Below are 23,151 nucleotides of genomic sequence, written 5' to 3' on the forward strand. Positions count from 1 at the left end.
GAGGCAACGGCGGGCAGCGCTGGGAAGCGGGTGGCGGTGATAGCTTCGATGACGATTAGTGAGCCGGAGCGGCTTCGACGGCGGCAGTTGGCGAGCGACGCTGGGAAGCGGCTGCTGACAATGGGGATTAGATAGGCTAAGGGCAATTTTGTCTTTTTGAAATTTCTCTATCCTCTTTTTATAAGAAATGATAAAATATTGTCTCGGGTGTCCTACAGCAAATTACATAAAATTTGTGATGTCCATCAGCAACGACGCGATTTTACAGTGTCTCCCAACCAATTACATAATTTTTAGGTGTTCTAGGGCAAATTTTGCCAAATTTTTTTAGAAACTAAGAGCAGGTACAATAGCAGGCTATAAGCCAACTATAAATATATTTTAAAGAGATAAAGGAAGAGAGAGAAGAGCAGCAGGCTAAAGATATGTAGCCGGTTGTAACACAGACTCTAAGACGTAATGTGTGTATAACAGATAGGACCATGTATTAATAATATAGTAAGTAACTATTGTATAAATTAGTTATTATATTGGATATAGATAATTTGGAGGCCAGTAGGGGGCTACCATATTAAACTTGCTCTAAACGGAGCCGTCGAAGCAGCGAAATCCCCCGGTTCCCCACGAGCCAGCGCAACCGTTTTGTGTGGACAGCCGGTCCAACTCCAACTCCAAACGCGGTGCGCGGTGGTGTTGGCTCGCGAGCCAAAGAAAAAAAAAAAGAAGACGAGACGACGAGGCTGTGGTGGTGGCTGTCTCCTTTCCATCCTGTCGCGCACAGCAGATGCGGCCGGCGGCTGCCTCGTTTCCTTTTGTGTTTGAGCCCCCCCCCCCCCCCCCCCACCACCCCCCACACCCCCCTCTCCTCTCCCCACTCCAAATCTCCCTCCTCCTCTTCGTCTTCTTCCTTCCCCCTTGGGCACTTGGCCTAGCTACTAGTACTACTTCCCCCATGCCCCTCCACTCCTATGATCCTTCCTCCTCCCCACCCTCCCTGGTTTCTTGATCCATCCTTTCTCATCCAGATTTGAGCCCCCGCCTTCTCCGTCCCCCCCGGATTCCTCGCTTTCTGCCCAGAAATTTGGTAATTATTTATTTATTATAGTAGTAGTAGTAGTATTCCCTTGTTCTTGAAGCAGATGCTTTTTTTCTATTGTTGTTGTCATCAGCTGGCGTTGGGGGGGCTCGGAGATGTCCGGCGGCGTGCAGGAGCAGTTTGAGATCAAGTTCCGGCTGCCGGACGGCACCGACATCGGGCCCAAGAGGTACCCGGCGGCCTCCACCGTCGCCACGCTCAAGGAATCCATCGTTGCTCAATGGCCTAAAGGTTTTCTCTCTTCTACTCGATAAAGCTTTTTTTTTTTTTGGTTTCTTGGCAATGGCGCCGGGTGAGTGGTAGTGGCCACAGCGTTCGTGTGATCGGCGTCGATGTGGCGGTCGCTTTCGCCCCCCTCCCGGGTTCTTTCTGCGACCAATTTAGCTTGGAATCTTGAGATGTACAGCACTGCAGGGTCGCCATCAGGGGGGCCAATACTGCAGGATGGTGAGCCAATTATTGGAGCAGGTGGCTCGAACAACTGGGCCACTATGTCATAGGAGTTCAATCTTTGTTCAGGTTGCTGTCACAGTCAGAGTCGGATAGGTTTGTTGCTATAGCTGCTGTTTTTTCTGTGCTGAGGTTCAATTTGATGAATGATTGTTTGCGGCAAAATCAATGCTTCATAGAGATATATTTCATTTGACAAGCCGGTACTACAGATATAAGTTAAATACGGAACGATTAGGAGGAACAAAACTGATGTAGTACAAGTTAGAACTATAGAGTAGGTAGGGAAGATGAATTTCATGAACTGATACCGTGTAACCGGGTAAGCGCTTTTTAGGGGACCTTCTAATGGAGCAGCTGGGAAAGTAGAATTGCTTGATAAAAGTGCTGCACATTTGTCGAGTTATAATTATTCCTGGTTTTGACTGCTAAGCTGCTTGCGGTAATATTAAGAAGTAAGACGTGTTTATAGGTCTAACAGACCAAAGTTCCAAGCTATAAGATCCAAAATCCCACACCTTTTTATCTATTCATATTTCAGTGTCACTGCTTACATACCATTTGCTCCAAAGTTAGTATTATTTGTTCTCATCCTGGGCTTCAAAATTGGTACAAATGCTTGACAATCTTGGGCATGGTGAAAGGTGATATGCTGCCGCTAATTGGGAGGAAAGTTTAATCAGCTCAATTTTTATGGTTTCAAAGTATGGAAACTAAGCATAAATTGGGCAGTTTGCTGAGACATAGCAGCAAAAAGAAAACAATATTGAAAGTGCAATCACACTCTCACAGGCTCCATTCCTCTCATAGCAGACAGACACCATTTTGATGAAATACTATAACAGCTGAACCTCAGCATTAAACACAAGACACAATAACACAGCCTCGGAGAAGGATGGTGACTGATCAATTGATTGATGACAACCTCTACACGTGCAAGGTGGGCAGTTGGATGCATTTTGAATCAGCTCCAAAATGCAGCAATAGTAGGTGTTTGAGGTTGCTTTTTGATGGCTGGAGATCTAGCTGGTCAAGAACCAACTGTTACCAATTGATTTTAGTTAGGAATAAGTGGGAAAAGTAATAAAGGGGCAGGGACATAAGAGTCTCCCTAGGCTAGTACTTGCTGGAAGTTCTGTGGGAGCAGTTGAGCTTTAGACATTGCAGTGAACTACTAGGGTGACACCGAAAGTAATTTTCTTTACGTCGTATTCACATATTAGTAGTTTATATTTTATCATGATTTGTTTATTCAGAAATTTGAGATGCATCATTGTGAAATATGGGATATGTATCCTGCAATCAAGATAATGGTAAGATAACTGAATATAACCTTGTAAGAATTTGGATGCCATCACATATTTGACTGGATAGTTTGTGGCTTCCACTAGATATGCAGCAAATGGTAGTATCTATAATGCCCCGCAATGGAGAGTATACAGGGAGTACTTTTAGATGTAACGTGGGTACATTTTGGGCCTGTTCGGCTGCTTTGTACCGCCGCTGCACTGCCACAGCCGGAAGAAACAACACACTGTGCTTGTTGGCTGCACCACAGTGAAAATAATGGCAGCCGAACAGAGCCTTTATGAGCGGTTATCCTGCTCTACAAAAAAAGAAAAACTGTTGCTGTCTAGCTTCTACTTTCTACTAACAGATAATATCCCCCTTGAATATCCAGAAGGTGCTAAGCTATGCAGCAATTAAAATTTAAATGACTGATTTGGAACCCATTAAGCTGGAATCTTCTAGAAACTAGCTAATTTTCTCTGCAGACCAGTCAGAATTGGCTACTTTCCAAACTCAAAAGTTGTCCAGTTTTTTTACATTTATTGCTATGTGGCTCATTCAGTTGCTCAATTGTAGTCAAACTTGGTTGTTTGTAGTTTCGGGGAGTGTGAATGTCATTTTTGGAACATGGTCAATATATCAATAATTTGTTGTAGTTACTTTGTCACTTGGTGAGGTGATCTATTCTGCTAGCCTAACTATTTGCGTACACATTAATGTCTACTCTTATAGATGGGATAACTTCATGCTATCATATATACGAAAATAAAGATATATACCACTGGAATTTACGCTACAAAATAACCATTGGTTGTGAACGTGTGAAACTTGCAAATTCTACAAATTGCTGGCCAATGAGGACGAAAAATATTTTTATTGTTATATTTTCTTTTTTACCATGTGAAATGCCATACGAGATTAGTGATGATTCTTATATTGCCAACTATTATGAGCTATGTGCCTTAGCTTTTAGTGAATATTGCTTATGACTTATTTTTTGTACTCCCAGCAGATAAGGAAAAGGGCCCAAGGACTGTAAATGACCTCAAGCTTATTAATGCTGGGAAGATATTGGAGAACAACAAAACCCTTTCAGAATGCAAAAGCCCAATTTGTGACTTCTCTGGATTGACAACAATGCATGTCGTAGTTCGTGCTCCTACTTCAGACAAACAGTCCAGTAAGTGTTCTATCTTTTGCAAGGTTATGCAGTGTTGTAATTATTATTTTAATTATTTTATTTTTCATCAACTGTCAACAGATAAAATAGTTGCCAAGAAGCCAAAGGATTTCAGGTGTGGTTGTTCCATCATGTGACAGCTTTGTGAATAGTAGCAGTACAGCGAGGAAGTGTCAGCTATTGAACTCCTCCCCTTTTTTGGCTCTTGCTAGAGTGTTGTATGATGCCTGAGGCGCTTTCTCCTTTCATTTTTCTTTCACTGTATTATGGGTGGCTCATTGCCCAAAATCCTGAGTTGCATCGAGTACATGACTTGAAGTTATTGGTCTAAAATCTAAATTCGTTCCATCTCATCCAACTCTTGCATTCTAGAGTCTCTTATATGTTTGACCCTTTGCTCAATTGTGTTTGGTGCAAGCCTGTTAGTGCTTCAGATGAACTTTCTGAAACAGGGCATCATCGATAAAGACAGAACTCAGTCAGTTGTGATTTCCAGATGGCAATACTGGTAAACTTTGTTATTGTGCGATAATGTACCATCAGTACCAAGATTATCATGTGCAGTATCAGCTATATATTGCCTTCTGATTCTTATGTGGTAATATTGTTTCCACTACATTTCCGTGGGACAGCGCATTATAATACTAGTTACAAAAACAAATGTAGGATCAAGTAATTTCAGCTGAAAATTCTGCAGGCTTTGGTTGAGTAGTTCATGAAAAATGCACTACTGGTTTTTACTAGGTGATATTATCTGTTATGTTCGGTATCAGCTATTGTCTTGAAAAACTGAAAAATGCTCAAAGTCTAGTTTGGGTAAAGTTGCAAAAAGTGTCTGGTAGGAGCTGAATCCTAGTGTTGGGCCTGTTTAGATCACACCCCAAAATTTTACACCCTGTCACATTGAACATTTGAACACCTGTATGAAGTATTAAATATAGGCTAAATAACTAATTACACAGATTGCGACTAATTTACAAGACGAATCTTTTAAGCCTAATTGTTCCATGATTTGATAATATGGTACTACAGTAAACATTTGCTAATGATGGATTAATTAGGCTTAATAAATTTGTCACGCTGTTTACTTACGGATTCTATAATTAGTTTTTTTATTAGTGCTCAAACACCCCATACGATACCCTATATAATATTCGATGTGACACGTCAAAATTTTACAAATATAAACACCCCCTAGTGTGCAGGGCCCGTTTGGCACATCAGCAATGCATAAATTATAGAACGAGAATAGTACTCCATCCGTCCTAAAATATAAGCATTTTTTAGCATAGTGACAAGTCAAACATTTTTAACTTTGACTATTAATAGCAAAAAAAAAAAAGATCAATCATGTAAAATTGATGTTACTAGATTTATCATTAAACAAACTATCATAATATGTAACTCTTTTTATTTAAAATATTTTATTTTTATAGATATTGTTGGTTAAAGTAGTATCTCGTAGACCGTGTTAAAACCTAAAAATATTTATATTTTAGGACGGAGGGAATAGTATTTTTACTTATCCTGTTGTGCATGAGCTTGAGCTTGGTTGGTACTCGCGGAGGATTTACACGCGCTTTGAGCTGTTGGATCGTGTGCAGATGGTCTGGATCAGTGCCTAAAAATATGTGACAGAATTATTATTATTATTATTATTATTATTATTATTATTATTATTATTATTATTATTATTATTATTATTATTATTATTATTATTATTTTGTAATAGAGAAACTTGGAAACCTTCTACTGCCGTTGATGTTCAACCGATGGATCCTTCTCTCTACAAGTACGCAGGAGAATATATCAAATTTAAAAGAATGAAACCAAGCACTAACACTTGGCATTTTCTTCTGAAAGATTGGTGCATTTATTTGTTTCCAAATGTGCCAGCCACTATAAAGAAAATTTCCATGAAACCCTTTCTCCATAATAAAATCCTAGCAAGTACCACCATTTGATGAAACCCAGGATTAGTGTTCTCCAGCACAAACAAATGACGACAATCAAAAAACAGGTGCAGCAGAGTCTCTCTTCACCTGTTGAGTGGTGGACGCAGATATATTCAGATGGGGTACCAAGTTAAGAAATATACTGAGATATTGATGAAATATAATCTTAATTAAGGATATTTCTACAAATAAATAAGCTTCGAGTCTAGTTTTTTTCTTGACATATTCATTTTCTTTTTTAACTCAATCAAATGGAATATAGTTTCAAGTTATAAGACGTTTTTATTTTAGTTAAAATCAAACTACTTCAAATTTAACTAAGTTTATAGACAAATATAATAATATTTATAATATCAAATTAGTTTCATTAAATCAATAATTGAATATATTTTCATAATAAATTTGTCTTGGGTTGAAAATGTTATTATTTTTTCTATAAACTTAGTTTAAGTGAGTAGTTTGACTTTAACTAAAGTCAAAATATCTTATAACCTAAAATGGAGGGATTACTATACATGCTATATGATGGGTGTTTTGCAAGGTAAAGTGTACCCCCTTGTCCTATGGTCTGTCCTTGCTTCCCACCTTGAAATATACTCCCTCCGTCCCAAAATATAAACATTTTTAGCTATGAATCTGGACAACTGTTGTCCAGATTCATAGCCAAAAGTTATAACATTTTTGGACGGAGGTAGTATATGTTAAGCAACGGCAATACCAATTTAATTTTATTTGATTTCGTAAGTACAACTATCTGAATATAAGGACATCGGGTTTTGTATGGTATGTTATATATTTAGCAATAGAAGTAGTAGTTTTTTTACGGTGGTTGGAAAAATTAGAACAAATCCAAGGCACGGGGTGTTGTTACAAATGCACAAAACAAAAATTCAAGAGAAATATAACTTGTTTGTGAAAGGTGCACCAGTTGGTAATGTCATTATGAAGGTCTCATAAGAGAATAAAATTCGTTATAAGGGTAGATTGACTTATTCACTTAGACCTTTATTGTGGATTTGGAAGTGAAAATGTGTAATGAGGATAAAGAGAGCAATTCTATGCTTCACAGCCAGGGACGGACATACCATAGGACATGGTTTACACTTGTACCTTGCAAAATACCCATCATATAGCATGTATAGTAGTATATATTCCATTTGATCGAGTTTCAAAAAGAAAATGGATGTAAAAAAAAGGACTTGAAGCTTATTTATTTGTAGAAATATCCTCGATTAGTATTATATTTCATCAATATCTCAATATATATTTCTTAACTTCGTATCTCATTTTTGCGTCCGCCACTGGTGAGAATTCACATCAGTAATGTTACCACATGCCCTTGAGAATATATGCTCTCCAAACATCATCTTGCTTATTGACATGATAGCTTTCAACAGGAAGTCTTAAGCCTGGTTCACTTTTGAGACAATTAACATCATAAATAGAAACAAAAGGTGCATCTTGGTTTTGAGTTTAAGGTTCATCAACTACTAGAATTGGCCGTGGTTCCTCTTGAGTTACATGAGCTTCATCAACGAGACAATGACCGGATCTGATGAGGACTATGCAATTTGAGAAGAGCGATACAATATCTCAATTCCTCTTCATGTTTTACTCAATAGGCCATCTGTTCACATCCAGTCATTCACAAATCACGAATTGGCAACCCGAGCTATGAGCTAATTAAAGAGCTCACACAGTGCATACACGGTGCTTAATCAATTCTAGAGGTAATTATAAGAGGTGATAACAGACTAAGGCGATAGATAAATGATGGTGGTGGCAAGCAGAAAACATAACTTATTGTGCAATGGTATTTAGTAGAAAAAATGCCCGTGCGTTGTGACGGGTGAAGTCTATTTCAATCTTATTATTGTTATATGGTTTACTTAAGATGAAATTTACTATGGGAGTTCGCTTGGATATATATATTTTTAGAAAATCATGAGCTGCAGTTAGGAGTCCGATTGTCTCAAGTTAGCATACGAGTTTTTTTAAACAGATTTCTTATATAATTCCTTCTATATTACCGAAAGTGAACCATCTTAAAAACTGACTCAAATACGGATATATATTTCCAAAAGCAAACGAACTTAAAAACCGACTTATACACGGATGATGTACCAAAATATCGACAAATTTTTTTTAATTTTTATAATAATAGATATTAGAATTTGTTATCAATAGAAGTAATTTTTATTTCATCCACGTAAAAAACATTGAAAAAATGTCTTTGAGGAAACATGGAAGCTGCTACCAGGAACTTGCATGTTTTACCTTTTTTTTTAAAAAAAAACTTATTTTACAAATATCGAAAACAAACTTATTTCATGAATGGATCTATTTTGGCGCCAGTAACCTTGACGCCAAGGTCCAACATCTTGGCACTGACATCCTCACCTGTCTAGCAGGGGTCGTTGCTAAAGAGATTGACGCTGAGGACCTATTTATAAGAAAAATATTTTATAAACAAGTTATTGGCATCAGTCTATTTGGTGTTGATCCCTTCACATAAATGACTTAGCTATCACGTGGGATAAGAGTGTTGGCGGCTGACGCCAGTGCCATTGATGTTGAGACATTGAATCTCGGCGCCGAGAAAAAAGATATCCATTAGTAAAATACGTTTTTCGAGAGGTATAGTCGTAAAAATTTACTCTAATGAATATTCACAAAGACTAAAAATGTAAAAAGTTCCAGACCCCAGGAACACAACAAGAGAGATCTTGACCCTCTCTCCTTTCAACAGGGACCACCAGCAGCAGCAGAAAGAGAGGCTCACATCCGGTCGTCCACCCGGAGATCCAACGGCGCAGGTCCCCGAAGCACACAAGTACACACACAACACACGCAGCTAGCCCTGTGTCTTGTCTTCTTCTCCCCCTATCTTCCTCCGTTGCATCCATCCACGCCCTCCTCGTTCCCCCCTGAACCTCCCAGAAGCTCCCTCTCCTCCCCGCCGCCGCGACGCCCACCGCCACCTATTTATACCCGCACCCCGCCTCGCCACCTCACCGTTCTATCCTCGCGCTCGCCTCCGCTCCAATCCCAATCTCCGATCTCCCGCCGCCGCCGCTGAAGAACTGAACAATCTACTTCTAGTATCTCAAGAGAATTCTGAGGTAGCCGCCGGTTGTTGTTGTTGCGTGTTAGCCGCCGGTTGTTGTTGTTGCGTGTCCGCAGATTCAGTACGGTATATTATTGTTGTTATTATTGTTATATATTAGATCAAGCCTGCCATGGCCGCAGCGCCGCCGCTCGCCGCGGGGCTCCGGCCCGCCATGGCGGCGGCACAGGCGCCGGTCGTCGCCGCGGCGTGGGGCGTGGGCGCTAGGAGGGGGGCGGCCTTGTCGTCGTCGGCTCGGTGTAGGGCGCTTCGGTTGTCGAGAGGAGGAGGAGGAGGGCGAGATGGGTGGGTGCCTCCTCCCGTGGTGGGGAGGATGCCGCCGCGGACGCTCTCCGTCAGGTGCGCCGCCAGCAATGGGAGGGTAAGATCCTCTTTTGGTCTGCATTTTGTTTTATTTTTTTTGGGTGGTGGGGGGGGGGGGGTCGGTGCTGATCCATCCTTACGCTAGAGAAATATTAGTGATGACAATTAAATATGTTAGCTTGGATCCATATACAATACCATATTCTTATTGTACACCCCACATTGTTCTAGGTAGATCAAGCGCACCACCCAGTAGAGTTTCCCATTCTATCCCATTTACCTTTCTGTATCTTATTATAATTCCTTTTGGTTGATAGATTACACAACAAGAGTTCACTGAGATGGCATGGCAATCGATTGTTTCGTCGCCTGAAGTAGCGAAAGAGAGTAAACACCAGATTGTGGAGACTGAACATCTGATGAAATCATTGCTGGAGCAAAGGAATGGGCTCGCCCGTCGAATCTTTTCTAAAGCTGGAGTTGATAATACAAGGCTTCTTGATGCCACAGAGAAGTTCATCCAGCGGCAGCCTAAGGTAGTTTGTCCTAAACACGGGCATCCATGATTTTTTTTTAGAAAACATTGAATATCCGAACATTCTTTCAGTACTCTACACAATAGTTGTTTTATGATCAATTTTTTTCAAGGCAGTTATCTCATGCTCTTTTCAATGGTTCAGGTGTTGGGTGAAGATCCTGGTTCCATGTTGGGACGTGACTTGGAAGCTCTGATACAAAGAGCACGAGACTTTAAAAAAGAGTATGGTGATTCATTTGTTTCGGTTGAGCATCTGGTCCTTGGTTTTGCGGAGGATAAACGATTTGGAAGACAGCTGTTCAAGGATTTCCAGATTACCGTACAGTCCTTGAAAACTGCCATTGAATCAATAAGAGGGAAACAAAATGTGATTGATCAAGGTACGGGGATTCTATTGCATCCAAATGACATAAATTGATTTGTTATGTGCTGTATAGCTCTGTAAGCATGCCTAGATGGTCATATCCTCATCTTCAATTTATTACAAATTTACAGATTTAACATCAAATATATCAAAGAACTACAGATATAATATGAAGTTTCACAAAACTACAAATTTAGTAAGAAAATTATCACAAAACTATAGGTTTAGCATCAATTTGATTACAAAACTACAACATTTGCAGCTTTTACATAAAAAAAATGCTAAGGATTTAAACTCTGAAATCCGTAGTTTTGTAATAACTTTAATATTAACTTTGTAGTTTTATAGTACTTACTCTTAAATCTGTAGTTTTGCGATAAATTTGTTGCTAAATCTGTAATTTTATGATACAATGTGTTAAATCAGTAGTTTTGTGATAGTTTGGTCAAAGTATGTGTAGTTTTGTGAAGTTTACTCTATATTCTCTGCTTGCATTTGAAGGGACAAAATGTTTCTTTCACACAAATACAATGGATAAAGGATTGCTCTTTTACTCAGTATACTATTAGGTTTCTTTAATGTAAAAAAAGCCGTAAGCAACCTGCAGTATTTAAATGCTCATTTGGTAAATCAGCATTTGTTCAGCATGTAAGGAGGTTGTGTGTTTTTGTTTTGTAAATAAGGGTAGTATAGGAGTATAGGTAATAATGCATGAAGTTGTTAATTAGAGAGATGCAGTTTGGAACAAAAGAAAGGAAGTGCTGATAATTTTTAGAAAATATACTTAACGAATATCTTACAAGATAAAGCCATAAAATTCATGGGTAATTTGATCTGTTTGATATGTAACCCATTCGTTATGTAAGCAGTATGGTTAAAGGAACCTTTAAATGGTCCTTTTTGCACTCTAGCATATCATTTTTACAACAGCATGATTGTTGATTAATAGAAGGGTAAGAGATGGAGCTCTGCTCTCTTTTGTGGACCAAATACTGCAGTATTTTTTTTTATAGAAGAGATTAACAGAAAAGAAAGGTGAAGAGTTGAGATGTTCTTACCAAGAATGCAGGTGCTTATAGTAGGCATTGAGTGTTGGATGATTCTCTTTTTCATGGTAGTATAAATATGCAATATTTTCTTTTCTGATTTTCCATATGCAATGTCATCTGAAATAATGATTTCACAGATCCTGAGGGAAAATATGAAGCTTTGGACAAGTATGGCAAGGACCTCACAGCCATGGCACGTCAGGGGAAACTTGACCCGGTTATAGGAAGAGATGATGAAATTCGTAGATGCATTCAAATTTTATCTCGGAGAACAAAGAATAATCCAGTTTTGATTGGTGAACCTGGTGTGGGGAAAACTGCTATAGCTGAAGGGTATTAAAACAGTCTATTTCACACAGTAGTTCACCCTGCAGTCTATCAAGCTCTAACTTGATTTTAAATTTTTCTTAGGCTTGCTCAGAGGATAGTGCAAGGAGATGTTCCGCAAGCTCTAACAAACCGCAGAGTAAGTTTACTCATTCATGTATTTATGCTATGCTTTTGATGTGCTTAATATATACGTAATCTTGTTATTGCTTATTCCTTATTTCCTCCTGTAAGTTTTTATATCATAGCCTCGTAAAAAGTTCTATCGTAACTGGTTTTTTATATATTGCTGTGATTGTTATTCTGTATTTTTCCATGGTTTATTCCAGTTTATTTGTAGAATAACCTTCCGCCTGTAAACTTTTATAATTTATATCATAGCCTGCTACTATAACTGGTTTTTATAGTATAACTGGTTTTTATATTGCTTATTCTGTAAATTTCCCTGGTTACTGAAGCTTTTGTGTTGAATAGCCTATAAAATGATCACAGTTTCCTAGTACTCTCTATATAATCTTGTGTTTTTGTTTGGATGTATAGTATTCGATGCACTAGTTCCTTAATTATGAATTCTCAGCTTAGAGCTAATGTAGGGAAGTTCCTATGTTCTGAAAAGCTCAAAAGAACAAGAGCATCATGAAGACCCGATGTTAATTTTGCTTCCCCTAAATTTTCATTTTCTTTTGAGCAGCTAATTGCACTTGACATGGGTGCTTTGATTGCTGGGGCAAAATATCGTGGGGAATTTGAGGATAGGCTGAAGGCTGTACTCAAGGAAGTCACAGATTCTGATGGACAAACCATTCTTTTCATTGATGAGATTCACACTGTTGTTGGAGCAGGTAATTAGATGTAGAATGTTCAGTTATTTGTTTGACTTACTGGAACATTTTTCCTGTATACAGATTATTTCATCTGAATATCATTTAGAAGTTTTGGAAGATGACATGCATTATTGAAAGAATGAATACAGTTATTAGACCAGCGACCGGTACATCACAAAGTGGTTTAGCTGTGCTTAGTTTATTACTGCCTGATATGGCATAAGGTGATCTATTTGCCAATGCCACTTTATATGGCATTTGTTCTACCTAGAGAACACTCATTACACTAACTTGGAGGCAATTTTTTTTTTGAAATTTTAAGATCCAACTCAATCTTGCGTTCTCTGTGGAATTGTAGTTTTAGTATAAACTTATAAATAAATCAGTGCTTATGGAAGAAAAGAGTACATATAGGCTATGAGCCATGAGATCTGTCCAAAGGTTTTATATACCTGAATGATAGGACTACATAAATTTACTCCCACAATCGCTGTTCTCACACAATATTTTCTAGAAGTTTTGAAAAGTGAACTACATAAATGTATTTTGAGCACCCCGTACATATGCTGGCACAGCTATCCATTTTGTTTCCTTTCTCTGTCACGATAAACAATTGGTTTCTCTGAGATGGAATGCAATCATAGTAATTTCTTTGGCCATGGTCATATCCATTTCATCACAACTTTGAATGACATGAAGTTGAGTAGCAGCTTGGTTTTAATTCTGTTCTAATTTACTGAAATTTGCATAAAATACCAAGGTTTGGCTGTTGGGAGCCCTTTCATGTCTGTTCTTTCTATGAATTTACTACTCAAGAATGTCAGTTGCTTCCTGACTCTATTCAGAAATTTATAAGCATTCATCTTGTTACAGGTGCAACAAATGGTGCCATGGACGCTGGTAATCTTCTAAAACCGATGCTTGGTAGGGGAGAGCTACGTTGTATCGGTGCCACAACCCTTGACGAGTACCGCAAATATATTGAGAAGGATCCTGCATTGGAGCGTCGCTTCCAACAAGTTTATGTTGATCAACCTTCAGTTGAAGATACAATCTCAATACTCCGTGGATTACGGGAGAGATATGAATTGCACCATGGGGTACGCATATCAGACAGTGCACTTGTGGCAGCAGCTCTTCTCTCAGACCGTTACATTAGTGGACGATTTCTGCCGGACAAAGGTGCCTTTTCTCCCCTCCAGTTATTTTCCGTTTTCCCTAGAAGCTAATAAGATGATCAAGCATTATGAAGGATAACTATTTATAATCTCTATCAAGAACTTTTATGGCTCTTCCTAACCAGTAGCTGTGTTTCTTTACAGCAATTGATTTGGTTGATGAGTCAGCTGCCAAATTGAAAATGGAGATAACTTCCAAGCCAACTGCTCTAGATGAGATTGATCGTGCTGTAATAAAGCTTGAAATGGAACGTCTCTCACTAACAAACGATACAGACAAAGCATCAAGGGACAGACTATCTCGAATTGAAGCAGAACTGTCACTATTGAAAGAAAAGCAGAAGGACCTGACTGAGCAGTGGGAGCGTGAGAAGTCGGTGATGACTAAGATTCAATCTATTAAAGAAGAGGTAAAATATAACTCCCAATTTAGCAGCTTATATTATTATATAACAGCATAATTGCTTTTGTCAGTTATCTCATTTGCTTTTAACTGCTGCAACAGATTGATAGGGTCAATGTGGAGATCCAGCAGGCCGAACGTGAGTATGATCTCAATCGTGCTGCTGAACTGAAGTATGGCAGTCTGAACGCATTGCAGCGCCAGCTTCAAACAACAGAGAAAGAGCTAGATGAATATCAAAGTTCTGGGAAATCCATGCTAAGAGAAGAGGTCACCCAAGATGATATTGCAGAAATAGTGAGCAGGTGGACTGGTATTCCAGTATCTAAACTAAAGCAATCTGATAGGGAGAAGTTGCTGTATCTAGAGGAAGAACTGCACAAGCGTGTTGTTGGGCAGGATCCTGCAGTCAAAGCAGTTTCTGAGGCTATTCAGAGATCCAGGGCTGGTTTGTCCGATCCAAATCGCCCCATTGCCAGTTTCATGTTCATGGGCCCTACAGGAGTTGGCAAAACGGAACTAGCAAAAGCCCTTGCTGCTTTTATGTTCAACACTGAGGAAGCTGTTGTTAGGATTGACATGAGTGAATACATGGAGAAGCATTCTGTCTCAAGACTGATTGGTGCACCACCAGGCTATGTTGGGTATGAAGAGGGTGGTCAGCTTACGGAAGCTGTTCGTCGGAGGCCATATTCCATTATCTTGTTTGATGAGATTGAGAAAGCCCATGGAGATGTATTCAATGTTTTCCTTCAAATATTGGACGATGGAAGGGTTACTGACTCGCAGGGCAGGAAAGTGAGCTTCACCAACAGTATCATTATCATGACATCCAATGTTGGTTCACAGTTCATACTAAACATGGATGAAGAAGGTGGGTCAACTGATTCAGCCTATGAGAATATAAAGAAGAGGGTGATGGATGCTGCAAGATCTGTTTTCCGTCCGGAGTTCATGAATCGGATTGATGAGTACATTGTCTTCAAGCCACTTGAGAGGGAACAGATCAACAGCATTGTCAAATTACAGGTAAAGCTTCTTTACTTTGCTGAGGTCAACTTCACATTCGCAAGACACCGATGATTATTATGTGAATTATGTATATACAACAATGTACAAACTCAATGGTACCTTTTCATATCTTGATTGAATTTCTTTTGCTTTTCCTGTTATACAGCTTGCAAGAGTACAAAAAAGAATTGCCGATCGCAAGATCAAACTCGAAGTGTCGCCTGGAGCAGTCGAATTCCTGGGAAGCCTTGGTTACGATCCGAATTACGGTGCCAGGCCAGTGAAGCGAGTGATTCAACAGTATGTGGAGAACGAGCTGGCGAAGGGTATCCTGAGAGGTGATTTCAAGGACGAGGACAGCATCCTGGTAGACACCCAGGTCACCGTGCCATCTAATGGTCAGCTCCCTCAGCAAAAGCTCGTTTTCCACAAAATGAGTGAAGAATCCGCACCAGCTGCTGCTGAAGACGAGAAATTTTTGCCGGCTGTTTGATGGGCCGAACTTTTAGCAGATGAGGAATAAAATGTAGATAGAAGATTAGCAAACTTGAGTGGATAGCATAGTATACAGACACAATTTCCCTTGCTAGTTCAACATTACATAAGCACAAAGTCTGTGCTGAGAAATGTTATTTTGTCTCTAATATTTCCAGCGAAATGTCTTCACATCGCCTGTGCGCAAGGATAAGCTTTCGGGTTTATCGTAGCTGCGTAACCTCTTGTCTTGTCAGCCGTGTTCGTCAGTTGGACTCAGAGAAAGACAAATGTTGCAATAGGAGACTCAATTTATATAATTTGTTGGTAGATTATTATAAAAACGTGTTATGGTTGGACGAATAAGAAAACTAATAATTTGTTCGACATCTTGACCCAATTGGAGAGGTAAATTCTTTTTTGAAAAAAGAAAATCAAAAGTGCCACTGAAGCTACATGAGTATAACCTGATGTTGTAGTTAAGATAAAATATAATATAGGCTAACAATGTACTTGGGTGATGACAAAATTGGGAATAACATAATTTCAAAATTTTCATTTCAGCTATGGTTATTCTTGTATTTTTAATTTCTTTCTCCAATTTCATTTCAGCAATGGGTATTCTTGTTTTTTTTAATTTCTTTATCCAATTGGGTCAAAAATGTTTTGCGGCAAATTATTCTGTTCGTTCTCCAGCTATAATATGGTTTTACAATGTTCACCAATAAATTATACAAACTTTAGATGTCTTAGCAAAATTTTCCAAGAAAAATGCCCGCTCAGATTACATTTATATTCGTTCTAAAAGCGGATTGCTTTATATTTAGAACCGGAGTTCATTTCACTTGGTTTTGGAAATTACTTCCGAGCTATAAACATGATAAATAAACTCTGACTTTTGTGCTCATCGCTATAAAAGGAACCACAAAACGATAGTTTGTCCATAATTCGACAAAAGGAACTACGAAACTTCAGTGATTCTGATCTTAAAGAGTTGGCAAATCAATAAAATGTGACACCATCAAACAGATGAAAGAACGCTCGTCAAAAGTAATAGAAACTCGAGTCTGGTTACATCAGTGGAACAGTATGCACAACCATGGTTATGGGCAACATGATATCGAGTATCGACATTGATGTGAAAATTATCAGAGAAGCTGTGTTGCACACAAGCAAAATTTGTACAGCTCGAATGTCCCTTAATGCTACATGCCATGTCAGATAATGTAAAACATGTAGATACAATACAAGATACCTGTAATGAGGTACCCATAAAAAAGGAAGTGGTGACATAGAGCCTTCTAATGTTCTATTGGTACAAAGAACAATGCAGATAATACAACGGCAACGTTTCTTGTTACGCTGCTGGCTATTAGTTGAAAGAAAGATCCCACATTGTACATGCACCAAGAAAAACAACATTTTCTTATCGAGCTACTGATTCTTAGTAGAAAGCAAGATCCAACATTGTACAAGATTCACAGACCAGTCATGAATAAGGCCACCTGTCAGCAAGAAAGACCAGAACACATTAGAAACACATTACATAAGCTTTTCATTCTACAGAAACATGAAAACTAAGAGAATGTCTAGTGTTCCTTGGACTATTTACAGTTTCGCTGCATCCAGTTCATTGGACTATTCTCTACAGTATAATTTTTTTCTTCAGAGTTAATGCATTTGTAATCGGCAACGTTTGCTTCCTGCCAACACTAACATCCAACGATAACAATGCCATGGAACTATCAAATTACACTGAGAAGAACAACAGTACAGTTCTCTAAAACACAAGTAAAAAAGCTTAAGGCTTTGTTTTTTGGTACTGTCCTGTTAGTCCTTTTATTTAGGGCTTGTTCAGATTAATGCAATTTCAAACCATACCATTTTTTGATAAAGTTGCTAAATATGTGCATCCATTTAGTTTCTTACCAAACTTTGATAAATACATAAGAAATCCTGCCTAAATTTGGTAAGGTTTATTTTGGTTACAATATGAACAGCCCCCCCCCCCCCCCCCCATTTTTTTTTTTTTGTCAGGACATCAATTCAACATGGAAGTTGGGAAATTGTTCCAATAAAAAAAAGGGTAGACAGTCCCCAATGCCATATAGGAATTCTAGGCCAAACTGAACAGGTGGAATAAACTTTTCTTATAAAAAATGTATATATAGAGATATTTCTCTGTGGACAAAAACTCAGTTTTTTCCTTATATTTATCACAAGACAGAATTCATCTACTATTAAGTTTCTCTTGGAACTGCTTAAGCTTTTACACGATAGAATTATGACAATCATCTCACAAGGAAAAAAAAAACCTGCAGGAACCATATGAACCACTTCTGTAATATCCTAGCATAACATCATTGGTATGTTATAGTTGATAGTGAGTGCCAAAATATATACGAGAAGGAAGCTATAGTTTATCCTCCTGTAGGAATATTGTAAAAAAGACTACCTTTTAAATCGGTCTGTGTATTATGTGTCATTATCTTGTATATCAAGTTACTTTGTAAATAAATGGTAAAAGATAAAAGATGTAAATCAGGTTTGGTCCGTTTCGGTTTAGCGCGTAACCAAACTTAGTCTGTGGAACCTCATGATGCTAACATAAGAGGCAGTATATCCCAAACAAACATTTCCAAGAGATAAATCAAACGTATACATATAAGTTGAATTTCCCATGTAACATCATATTGCCATAAAAGAACGAAATTAAAGTGTTTTAGTCGGACAGTAAAAAAAAATAATGTAAGCCGTAAGTCCCCATCCTGAATTAGACTGGTGCAGTTCGAAATCCCCATTTTGTTAATTCATTAATTAAGTAATTAACACATATATAAGGGCAGGCATCCCCTCTCAAATTTCATTTTCAATAAAGCTTGATAAATTAAAGTTACAAAAAAAAATGCATGTATGATCTACAAAGATAAATGCATGCAGCCAATTTTCTCATGTTTATAAATAAGTTTTACAGTCACATGCTTTTTTTTTCTTTTTGGCTTTGTTCTTGACGGGAACATAATCTAAAATCTTGAAGCATGCGTGTTCACAAAACAAAACGTTGTATATTCTAACAGCCTATACACATGTAAGCAACCATCACAAGGTATGCTCAAGAGCCCAGCTATTCTTTAACTTAATGAATTCACAATATGGAAAAGTTTTAAGCTATTTGATGCACCATAAATTGAACACTACAATCAGATTAAATAACACTTCAATGCCGATTCGATGTAATTCATTACAATTGGACAATTTATCTACTTAGCATAACAAGCTTATTTATCTTGGTGATCAAAAGATGTTTATTATCTACTACTATCAGTCTTCTACTATACAGCAGTAGTGATTCCAATAGTTCATCCAAAATTAGTATCTTGATCCTGACCATCTTAGCACCCATATGGCGTAGCCTTTCCTGAGAATAGTTCAGTCTACTACTTTTAGTCTTTCATCATATTGTCCAAAGAACAAAAGGTTGTCTACCAAAACTTAGCCTCTGCATAATTCAAAAATTAATTAGGATCAAACCCAACCACAAGTACATACTATTGAATCATCTTTTAGTTATAGCTACCAAACATCCCTGTCAATAAATGGCAGGTTCTAACAAGCAAGAGCACAATTGTAGGAAAACTGCAGTACAATTTGCCTTCTAAGGACAGCTTGACCAGCACAATAATACTAGTCTCGTAAAGGTAAGGATGGGTGACATTGAATACTAGTCACCTAGTTGTCTAGTCCCAAGTACAACATTTTCATCATGAACACAGTTAGGATTTGGTGTTTTTAGATTTCCTCGAAAAGGAAGTCTTCTGTTTCCATAAAATGTTTTCAGTTGCTCTCGAAAAGGACGTTGCTCTGTTTTCATAATCAAGTAACGCTTAGTGACTCTATAAGAATGTACATCATTACATCCTAAAGGAACAAGTTAAATACACAGTAGGAGTAACTTTTATTTTACATAGGTAAACAGTAGACTACATGTGTACAAAAGGGAGAAAAAAAAAGGTACCTGACTCAAGTCTTGATAACTACTCCTTTGCATCCTCGGAATCAGAGACAGGCATCAGAGTGCATAAACCAAGGATGTGTCCGTTAAGGCATATATAATACTCAACAGAATCGTCATAAGCATCCAACCTTATGGAAGCACTTCTGGGTATCATATTTGCCTGCAGCAAGTTCCATAGCTTGGCTTTACAATAAGGACACACCTCCTTTGGATGGAACTTTGCTTGCTTCTCAATCAGCATCTTCTTGACCTTTGAAGAAGCAAAGGACTTGAAGATGCCGCGGAAAAACCCCAAATCACCTTCCTCACCCTGATCAAGGTGCTCGCAAGGATCCGAGACGTACAACACATCTGTCCTGCACTGCGGAGGCAAGATGCTCTTTCCGCAGGTCCTTGAGAAGCGGGTCCTGAAAACAAAGTGCCCAGGAACGTGTATGTTACCAAACAGGCCACCCTTGGTGCACCCCGCGCAATGGATAAGGAGCTTCCCGAGCGCCTTCCAGTTGCCGTCGACGATGTGGCTGCCGCCGGAGTGCAGGTCCTGCATCATCCTGGGCGCCCTGGCGTGGCAGAACTCCTTCCACAGCACGCGCTTGGCGATGTCGTCGAACCACTTGGAGACGCAGGAGAAGAGCGCGATCATCCTCGGGTTCCAGTTCATGTGGCGGAAGACGAGGAACAGTGCGTCCTCGCTGATGTGCCCCTTGAGGCAGAGGCAGCTCGCGGAGTGCGTGCAGCGGTACTGCTTCACCACCAGCACCATCTCAGCTCACCCCGAGCTCCGCTCGCACTCAACAACGCTGGCCTCCGCGCCACCACCCCTGAACCCACCCCCCCTGCATTAGTCAAAGTTCCATGGTTCGGGCATGCTTGGTTAACCGTCTGTCATCCATGAAAGTCCAAAAATACAATCTCACGAAAATTAACGGGGCTATCCTAGCATCAATCAACCAATCAATATGTCGTGCGTGTGGCTTGAAACATCGTAAACATGATGAGTAGATGGAATTTAATCGGAGGATTACTAAGGACATATAGTAGCACGCATCAAGCTCAAGCAAGAAAGTAAAGCAAAACAAATCCGTCCGCGATAGAACGGGGAGGGGGGAGTGATTTGCACTAGACTCTTGGAGGAAAAAGAAGAGGAATCCAAAACAAGCTGAGATACCTCCAAAGGGCAAAGGGATCCCCCTCCCTTCCCTCCGGGTCCGGGTGGATCTCCGGTTAGTTCCCCCGCCGCCGACGCCGACCCACCCAGGGCTGGGGAGGAGAGCGGCCACGGGACACGGGCCACGGAGCGGCAGCCGGGGGAGCTCCTCCGGTTGAGGGGGCGGAGGCGGAGGCAATGGGGGGAAGGCGCGCGCAGGTGAGGTGGAGGTGGAGGTAGAGGCGGAAGGGAAGGGAGAGGTGGAGGATGAGAAGAGGAGCCGGCCGAGCGTGTGCCCCCCGTGTCCGTGTGCGACAGACAGATATCATGAGAGAGAGTAGGGATGAAAACGGATCGAAAAAGTACGGAAACTTTATCATATTCGTTTTCATTTTTTTTTAATCGAAAACTCGGATACGAAAATGAAATCGAATATTATCGAATACAGATACGGAGCGAATACGAGATGGAACAAATACGGTAGCGAATATTTACCGGTATATAAAAAAACCTCTCAAATTGAGTTTCTTGATCAAGGAAGATATATCGCTTATTATTTTAGTTCAACATCTCCAACATTTATATCGTCAATTTTGTAGACAGTCCCACAACCGTATGTGAAAATCGATTTTATGGTTGTTCCTATCAAAGATCCATATGCAAATATGATTATCATTTTCTATTCCCAAGACCTTTTACGATGTATAACTTACTTACCATTGTATAAATTAAAGATATTATTTATTTTACTTCACATCTTCGAAACTTGTAATGTTTGTTTTATACTTTCAATGCTTTCAAATACAAATATTATAAACTACAAAGTGGTAGATCCCGTTGAGCTCTACAACTTTGTTATGGAACACATCTCCATCAGATGTCGTTTGAACTGTAGATCTGAGATTTTGTAAAAAATAATATGATATATTATAATGAATATTTAGAACCTTAAATGACATCAAATAATAAAATAGTCAATAATAAAGTTGTAGATCTCATCGAGCTCTACAATTTTGATATAAAGTTTGTCTTCATCTGATTCCGTATGAAAAAGTTATGTATATATACGTGTTTTTTCTAAAATTTAGTCAATATCTGCGGATATCTGAAAAAAATTCCGGATAGTTTCCGACCGTTTTCCGATTCCGACCGATAGTACCCTTACTGTATTCGTTTTTGTTTTCGAGAAAAAAATATCCGAATTCGTTTCCGAATCCGAGAATTTCCGGATAGTTCCGACCGAAACTATCCGAATCCGAAAAATGGTCCGGACGGACGGAAACTATCCGAACTAGTTTCAACCCTAAGAGAGAGAGAGGGTGACCGGCTAAGAGAGAGAGAGGGTGACCGGCTGACCGCCCGGCAGCCCAATTGCTCTTCACTGCATGGTTTTTTCCCCCTTTTTTTTCGCAAAATCTAAATCGAGAGCGCTCTCGATTTAGTGTTAAAGAGCGATGCACTCATTCGTGAGAGCAGGTACAGTGCTACTAGTACGTGAGAGAAGGTCCTGTACTGCTAGTACAGCTACGTGAGAAAGGTCCAGTTGTTACTAGTGCACACAATGCATGTCTATTTTTTTCTTTTTATAGAATTTTCTCTCAAATTACTTATCCGATTTACAATCTGATTACATCATTACGTTCGTTGCAATTAAATCTTTACAACAAGATCTTACATGATTATATTACGATGAAAAAATATTTATATTTATAAATTACTTTTATTATATACGTAGGTCACTTTTATCATATATATAAATTACTTTTAGATTTGACTAAATTACTTCTATACATTCATAATGCTCTAAATTGATTATTTTTTATTATTGTTTTTAGTTAATTCTATATTTTGTGGACTTTATAAATCTTATGTACACTTTACTTGCGAATTTACTCTACATATTTTCTTATTTCAGCTCACTCACAATATAATTATTTCTACTACAGAGAGTTACTCCCTCCGTTTCATAATGTAAGTCATTTTAGCATTGCCCACATTCATATATATATATATATATATATATATATTAATAAATCTAGATATAGTTCTAAATTAAAATTACTTTTCTTTTTGTTATAAGTTACTTCTATAATATATGCAAATTACTTTTAACCTTTACTGAATTTACTTTTATATGTCTAATATACTTTTATATGTCTAATAAGTAACTTAGTGAAATTTAGAAGTAATTTAGACATATTATAAAAGTAATTTATGATTTTTCATCAAAATATAATCATGTGAGATCTTGTTGTAAAGATTTAATTGTTACAAACACAACGGTGTAATCGGATTATAAATCGGATGAGAAATTTAAGAGAAACTTCTCTAAGAAGAAAAAAAAATACATAGATATTGAGTGTACTAGTAGCTTTTTTTAAAAAGAAGAGTGTCTCTCTTTAGCACTATCCAGCTAGCAC

General features: G+C 38.6%; 3 protein-coding genes across 7 annotated transcripts; 2 read left to right on the plus strand and 1 right to left on the minus strand.

The window, feature by feature from the left end:
- The first annotated feature begins 845 nt into the window (after positions 1-845).
- On the plus strand, positions 846-4,372 carry LOC4333160 (membrane-anchored ubiquitin-fold protein 1-like). 2 transcript variants are annotated; one of them, NM_001417845.1, is made up of 4 exons: positions 846-1,084; positions 1,170-1,327; positions 3,846-4,016; positions 4,098-4,372. In NM_001417845.1, exons 2-4 carry the CDS (start codon positions 1,192-1,194, stop codon positions 4,151-4,153), a joined length of 363 nt encoding a protein of 120 aa, NP_001404774.1. In that variant the 5' UTR covers positions 846-1,084; positions 1,170-1,191; the 3' UTR covers positions 4,154-4,372. The 2 variants fall into 2 exon arrangements, with proteins under 2 accessions (NP_001404774.1, NP_001404775.1); NM_001417846.1 differs by having other exon boundaries at positions 853-1,084; positions 3,849-4,016.
- A 4,497-nt stretch (positions 4,373-8,869) lies between these two features.
- Positions 8,870-15,717, plus strand: LOC4333161 (chaperone protein ClpB2, chloroplastic-like). Its single transcript, NM_001417850.1, has 11 exons — positions 8,870-9,093; positions 9,199-9,459; positions 9,719-9,937; positions 10,082-10,319; positions 11,490-11,685; positions 11,764-11,818; positions 12,371-12,521; positions 13,377-13,685; positions 13,826-14,091; positions 14,187-15,113; positions 15,262-15,717. Exons 2-11 carry the CDS (start codon positions 9,211-9,213, stop codon positions 15,586-15,588), a joined length of 2,937 nt encoding a protein of 978 aa, NP_001404779.1. The 5' UTR covers positions 8,870-9,093; positions 9,199-9,210; the 3' UTR covers positions 15,589-15,717.
- A 955-nt stretch (positions 15,718-16,672) lies between these two features.
- LOC4333162 (EID1-like F-box protein 2) lies at positions 16,673-21,051 on the minus strand. 4 transcript variants are annotated; one of them, XM_015774947.3, is made up of 3 exons: positions 20,753-21,051; positions 19,585-20,405; positions 16,673-17,074 (listed from the first exon to the last, which is right to left on the minus strand). In XM_015774947.3, exon 2 carries the CDS (start codon positions 20,345-20,347, stop codon positions 19,604-19,606), a length of 744 nt encoding a protein of 247 aa, XP_015630433.1. In that variant the 5' UTR covers positions 20,348-20,405; positions 20,753-21,051; the 3' UTR covers positions 16,673-17,074; positions 19,585-19,603. The 4 variants fall into 4 exon arrangements, with proteins under 4 accessions (XP_015630433.1, XP_066164488.1, XP_015630432.1 ...); XM_066308391.1 differs by having other exon boundaries at positions 16,673-19,068; XM_015774946.3 differs by having other exon boundaries at positions 19,585-20,420.
- Positions 21,052-23,151: the final 2,100 nt, after the last annotated feature.

The sequence above is a fragment of the Oryza sativa genome, chromosome 3, assembly GCF_034140825.1.
Source record: "Oryza sativa Japonica Group chromosome 3, ASM3414082v1".
Classification (NCBI taxonomy): domain Eukaryota; kingdom Viridiplantae; phylum Streptophyta; class Magnoliopsida; order Poales; family Poaceae; genus Oryza; species Oryza sativa.